At 46.8% G+C, this 6764-nt stretch overlaps 1 protein-coding gene across 1 annotated transcript in view; it reads left to right on the top strand.

The window, feature by feature from the left end:
- Positions 1–1608: 1608 nt before the first annotated feature.
- The window catches only part of LOC103772491 (HCLS1-binding protein 3-like), a gene marked incomplete at its 5' end in the record, with an annotated part of 9881 nt that continues 4725 nt past the window's right edge, over positions 1609–6764 (top strand). Inside the window, 2 exons of the mRNA XM_008939826.1 lie at positions 1609–1760; positions 2248–2383. Of these exons, the coding sequence (XP_008938074.1) occupies positions 1609–1760; positions 2248–2383 (288 nt within the window). The remainder of the gene's footprint in view (positions 1761–2247; positions 2384–6764) is intronic.

Here is a 6764-nt window from a genome sequence, read left to right as displayed (position 1 = left end):
AGATGCTTTAGTGTATTGAATAAGGCACATTTCCAAAAAGGCTGTATTTACTTTCTGTATGGGGCTTGCTCTTAGGCCTCTGAAGTGCAGCATTTCTCACTGCTACGAGACGAAGTGGTGGTGGCAAGGAGATGCCATCCATGAGTTCTGTTTTGGTGATAATAAACTTGTGAAAGTATCTGGAAGTAGCCAGACCCCACTCTTTTGTGTTGGAAGAGGATTTTACAGGATTCTTTAGTGTAGTTGGAATGTGTGTTTAATCTTTTGACCTTGTTCTTAGTTTTTGATGACTATGGCATGTTAAGTGCTGATAATTGGGGTTTGCTGTAGGCTGAAACCTGACCTGCTCTCTGCAAAGGAGATTGGATCTTCTATTGCAAGAGGCACTCAAAGGGGCTACCTTAGAAATGGCAAAGCCATGGCTGCTAAGACTAATGAGCTTGGAAACAGGGCAGTTTCTTAGGAAGGAGATGCTGTCCTAAGGAAAGCTTCTCTTTCAGCTTAGTTTGAATTGGACTTTTCACCCCAGTGTTTTTGTCCTGTTCTCTAAATGTACATCTTTGTGCCATGTGGTTTGCCTCATAACTCAAGCTGCCCTGCTGTGAGCGCTGCCTCGTAGCTGCGGCTGGCGGGGCGTGACTCCGAGGGGTGACAGCAAGAGGCACGTGGTTCTCACTCTGCTTGGAATCAGCTCTCCTCCTTTAAACCATGTGCAAATGAGGCCTCTAATCCAAAATAGGTTTTAGCTTCCTTCTCCAGCCAGTGGGGAGAGATCTCCAGGGATTTATTGCATCCAAATATCAGTGTTCCAAATAGATGGGATTAATTGTCCTGTGGAGATATATGTCTCTTTCCACGGAGTAGAGAAGAGGCCTAAAAAATAGCTTTGTTTTTGTTTAGAAGACTAAATTTAGTGGAAGTTAATCCTGTCCTTCGTTCAAGCAAGTACTGAGTGACATTTGTAAATTCTGAAAATGGCAGTCTGTTCAACCAAGTATCTTCCAGTCCCTGCTTGCTTCAACTTAAAGGTGATGTAGTCTTCATATCATGTCTCCTCTGGAGAGGACGGGGGGAGTGTCTAACACCTGTATCAAAGGAGTGTGCAGCAGTCAAAACCAGCAGCAGGCAGTGGCAAGGAAGTGGAGCCAATGGAGATGTTTTAAACACCTGTCCAAAGGAATCAGTGCAATGGCCCAACCTGGGCTTTGTTTTTCAAGCCATCCCTTTTCTCACTGTCTATGACAGTGTTGCTGAACTGATCTTCTTTCTTACTTTAAGCTTTCCGTGTGGGAGGAGTAAAACTGCTTAAAATAAATGTGATTGAGTGGTGGTTTGCACAGTACAGCATTGCTAGCCCAGCTCTTCCAGTTCCCACTGGGTTCCTTGATAGTTCTTAAGAATATAAAACATGAGTACAGGTAGACTGTGTCAGACCAACAGTCCCTCCAGCTCAATATCCCTGTTCCTGGCAGCAGCTAACAGATGCTGTGTACCTTTCTCTGATACCTTTCCAGCCTCTGTCTATTCTCAGCTTATGAGCCTTTCTAGCCACAAATCTTGATTGTTAAATGAAGAATTGCAGCTGACATTTTGTCTTTTATGTTTTAGAACTAAAAAAACAAAGAAGGCACCTGTTCCTCCAACCAAGGAAGAGAAGCCCAAAGTAACGATTTTTGAAGAGGAAGTAGATCCACATGAAGGACTCTTTGGCCCAGAAAAAGATTTCTCATCAATTGGTGCCAGGAAGAAGCTGAAAGATAGTAAATTTTGTCTATGTTTGTATATACACAGATTGTTTTATTTAAGGCATGTGTATAGCTGAGCTTTTAACATGTAGTGATACAGAGTATGCAGGCTGAGTAATGACTTGGGAATGTTAAGGCAAATCTTCAGCTGGAGCAGAATCACTTGGAATCATTCAGAAAGAATGAATAAGACCTGTAATACCTACATTTTGGGCTGGGATTTTGTAGGTCTGTAGGAACAGGCTGTCCCACAGTCACTCAAGCTACACTAACAGGAGTGATATGACTTACTTCTGAGTGCAAGAAGAAAGCAGATTTCCCAAGTCCTGAGAGTACAGAGTATTGCTGCACTTTGTGGGTCTGAAGTCCTTGTAAAGAAAAAAGAATTGTGTGTGTGGCCTTTATTTTCAGCCCAGTAGCCAGATTTACTAGCTAGTGTTAATGCAGATATTGTGTTATGTAGCATAATTTAACTACAGCATTTTCTGGTTCTCTTTTGTAGATGTGAAGTTATTTGAAGCTCCAGACCTTGGTGGGGTGGTCAGACTGGGTGACTCGCTGCTGCTGCCAGCTGCCTGCAAGGACAGGGACTATGTCCTGAGCACAGGTCCTGAGGAGGACACTGAGGAACTGCTGAGGTACATGTCTCAAATCTGTTGTGTAGGGTGCAGGTGATCTGAGGAGTTATTTAGACCTCAAAAGAAATGAGTTACAGGGCAAAGCTTAAATACTTTGAGTTCTGTGAATCAGTAATTGTACGTACAAGTAAAAGGTGATATGTGTCACAGAGCTTGGAAGTCCAACACATTGAAAAGGAAATTAGGACAAGCCTTTGAGAAAGGTAGGGTGCAAGGTAGTATTCTGTGACTCCAAAGGAAGGGTCTTGAAGGCCTAATGCATGCTATCTAGTCCTTGTTTTCTAACATGATACTTTGGCTTTTTGCAAGTGGTCCACAGGGGGTGGAAACTGACCTCCAGGGTGGAAAGTGAGAAACAAAGCTCAGAAGCAAGGAGGAATTCAGCTTCAGTGAGCTGAAATCAGGGGCTCTTGCCATAGGAGAAGTGATCTGCTGGTGGCTGACAGATCTCCCCACACTTCCAGGAGGAATCTTGTGCAGACCTCCACAGCTGTAGAGGACTCTCATTAAAATCTCAGTCACCCTGCATTTAATTTTTAATTTAGTGGCAAGGAAGGCCAGAGCTCGGAGTTGCAGGAGGGAATAATGTGCTTGCTCTTACACTTACCTGCCTCCTGGCTAGTGTAGCAGTGGCACATGGCACCACATGCTGTGTTTTACTCCTGGCACCTCTCCCACCAGGCTAGTTTGCCTGCACTGATGATCCTCAAGGGATCAAGCAGGGAGCCAATGCTCAGAGAGACCAGCATCACCAGAGAGCCTGTGCTGCAGTCAAGAGTCAAATTCATGCCTTCAGGATCTCAGGATGAATGATGAGGCTAATTCCTACCAGCTAGCTCCTGTTAGGATGTTTGATTTCCACAGCAGGGACTAAACCCAGGAGGGAGAACCTGTGTGTGACTTCAGACCTCTCCAGAAGCAGGTAGTTTTGCAGCTATTGCATTGTACCCCTGCAGAAGCACTCGCTATCTCAGCAGCAATACCTGATTTAATTTAAACAAAGCTTAGATGGGGTTGGGTGCCATCTCACATTGCATCCTGACAGCCCACCTGATGTTTCTAGAAGGTGATGATGCAGGACATGATCTGATTTAGTGCTGTGGTGTATTGGGAGCAGACACATATGTGCTTGCAGTATTTTTGTTTGCTTTCTCCTCTGCTATCCATCTCAGGTACAGCACTTGATACACATTGTTCATACAGCTCAAAGAGAAGGGCCTGTTTCAGTGCAGTTCTTGCATTGTTATGCAGTAGTGGAGAGAGCTTCTCCCTCTGTCATCTTCATGTCCTTTGGACTGTATGTTTTCTCTCCCTCTGTAGCAGAGAAGGGTCTCTGAAGTCTGCTCCAAGAGCAGTAGACCATGCTTTTAGATCAGTTTGAAGTCATCCATGTTAGCAGCATACCCAGATGATTATGGAGACCCATGAAAAAAAGATCCCATTTTTTTTAAATTCCAGTAGTTTTCAAGTAGTTTTCATTGTCCCAGTGCTTTCAGTAGTTGACAGGTCATCAAGACCCAATTGCAAATGAATACACATAAGGAAGCAGAAAAGCATGCCAGTGGTCCAGTGGGAAGGTTGCTCTGGGGATCCAGAGGCAACTCTTGGCTGTGCAGGAGGTATAGGCAGCTAGGTCAGGGTGTGTTGGCCTCTTCAGGTGTCTAACACCCTCTGAAGTCCCCCGAGAAGACTAGTCCACAGTGTTACCTGCATGTCCCAGAGAGCTGGTGGACTGAGTGCAAGGCAGTTGGTGGTAAAGCAGGACTGTTAAAGAGGGAAGAGGAGTGGCAGTGCTGTTTTAACCTGGTAGAATACTTCACCTCTAGTTCAATTCATTGCAGTCACCTGAAAACCCGTAGCTGAACGTGCTGCAGTGGTTGTGCACAATGCCTTTTGCCTTCTGTTCAGCTGGAAGCCTGAGCAGAACCATCTGGTCCCATAAATGTTGAGGCAGCCTTTGAGTCACCTCCCACCTTCCCTTGCCTCTAGACCAGTGTTCTGTGTCCTTGCAGGGCAGTGCCACAGTCTGTCCTCCAGACAGTGACCCTTTGTGACGAGAGGAGATGTTCAGTGGGAGCTGAACCCTGCAGTCTCTCTGGCTTGGGGGCTTGAGCATATTTTGAGGCTTAATCTGGCCTTTGCTCTCTAGATGTTGACAATCCATCCTCTTTCCCAAAAGGGACTGAAGAAATCTGTCCCCAGCCCTTGGATCAAGGCAGGAACTGTGACAGTTGATTCCTTTAGTGGGCTAGACCTTGCTAAGCTTCTAGGAGAAAACTGCCAGACATTTTGGTCTGCTGGACATGCCGTGTTGTACCCTACAGAAAATTTGCCCAGCCACATTTCATCAAGCCTACCACCAGCCTGAGCTGTGATGCAGCAGCAGGTCCCTGGTAGGCCCAGGGGCACAGAGGTGCTCCCTCCCAGAGGTGGTTGGCTGAGCAGTGCCCACGGGACAGGGCTCCATTGGGTGGTGGCCATGGGCAGGTTCCACACGCTCTGCTCACGTCCGTGAGGTACATCTGAGAAGTGTCTGACTTACTGGGAAAAGTACTTTCTAGTGATTAATCATGGGCAGAGGTAGGAGAGCACTGCCTCAGGCCTGGCAGGGCAGAACATTCTTCAAAGTGGTGGCCATGGGCAGGTTCCACACGCTCTGCTCACGTCCGTGAGGTACATCTGAGAAGTGTCTGACTTACTGGAAAAAGTACTTTCTAGTGAATCATGGGCAGAGGTAGGAGAGCACTGCCTCAGGCCTGGCAGGGCAGAACATTCTTCAAAGGGGAGATGGGAAAAAGACAATGTTCAACCACATCCCTCGTGGTCTTGGTGGTACCTGAGCGGTCGTAGCAGCAGTAGCTCCACACCACTGCCAGCACAGCAGTGAATCCCCAGCAGCAGCTTGCAACTCTTGAGGAAGAGACTGTTAGGGAGACAAACGAGTCTGCAAAATGTGCGTGGGCTGTGCCTGTCACAACAGGAGGGAGAAGAGAATGTGATAAATCTTCTCACTGCAGACGGAAGACTGTGCTCTCTGTGGATACCTGCTCCAAGGAAGTGAGAGCTGCTATTTAAATAGAATCACTGACCTTACATGAACAAGTCTCGAGCTTTGAGAAGAACCAATTGCTTTGTAAGTGTAATGAAAGATTTCTTTTCTATGGCAAAATATCCATGTCCATTCAAACAGATATCTTACCTCTTCCTGTCTGTTGACCAGCCTTTTACTGGTTACTGATCTCTTGGCCTACCAACAAATATTCAGTGATGCTGTTGGAGGAACTAGGTGATCTACCTCACTCTAACCACTGACATTGTATTTTTTTCTACCACGAGGTCTGCCATAATACATCAGGGAGGTGCCTGTAGAGCACTGTACTCACGTGTCCTTCCAGAACCTGTGGAAAAGTTCTTGCCCTGTCCCTAGGAATGTGTATGGGAGCTCTGGAGTAATGCAGAGAGGTGACCTAGAGCCCTAGTCTCTCCTAGTGTAGCAAATGGTGCTTTGGCTAGGCTTGAGAGTCTCCAGGTTTCAACCATCTTGCTCCAGGTCACTTGCATTTCTGACAGACAGCTTCATCCGAGGGGTAAAAGCTGCCTGCTCCCCCCACCCCAGCTATGCCTTTACCTGGTGATCAGGGAACTTTCTGGAGAAGCAGGAGACAGAGGCCTGAACATCTTCAGGCTGGGGAAAAATTGAACCATCTCTCTGGTTCACATTGTAAAAATTGCATTGTCTCCTTTCCTGGGTTAGTGATCTAAGCAGTAAGCTGTTTTCCTCAGAGGGCCTCTTGTGGGCATATGCATGTGAGACTTACCTGTACTAATGAGCCCTTGGCCAGACAGCACCACTAGGCTGCAGACATCTCTCTAGACTCCCTCCAGCTGCAGGACAGGGTGGCTGCACAGAGCTGCCTGCTCTCCTGCAGCTCCCAGTTCTGCCTGAGTGTTCCTTGGAGGAGCAGGGATGGGTCCAGGCCAAAGCTGTGCCAGTGGCTCTGGCCTTTCAGCAATACAGACTCTCACATCCCAGTGTCCAGACATATTTCCTAGCACTGGTTAAAGTACCAGGATGCATTTACCTCTAATGAATCGTGGGGGAGAGCAAGAGCAGGAGGGGAGATAGTTCCTACACAGCCCTCTGTGCTGTGCACTCCTGTGGTTACCTCTGGCTTGTGTAATGGCCACAGGCTTTGTTGGACATCACACTGTCTCTACTGACCAAGGCAGAAGTGGTGGTCAACAGATACTTTGAAGCCTCCTGCCTGTTTTTGGGCATAAGTCTTTTCTCAAGACATACATGTGATATTACACCACTCCCCAAGGCTTCACTAAGGTGTCTCTTGGAATTAACACCAGACAAAATAAAGACACTGATAAT

Source organism: Merops nubicus, unplaced genomic scaffold (assembly GCF_000691845.1).
Source record: "Merops nubicus isolate BGI_N331 unplaced genomic scaffold, ASM69184v1 scaffold41954, whole genome shotgun sequence".
Classification (NCBI taxonomy): Eukaryota; Metazoa; Chordata; class Aves; order Coraciiformes; family Meropidae; genus Merops; species Merops nubicus.
Note: the sequence above shows the minus strand (reverse complement) of the source record. Positions and strands in the feature narration are given on the sequence as shown.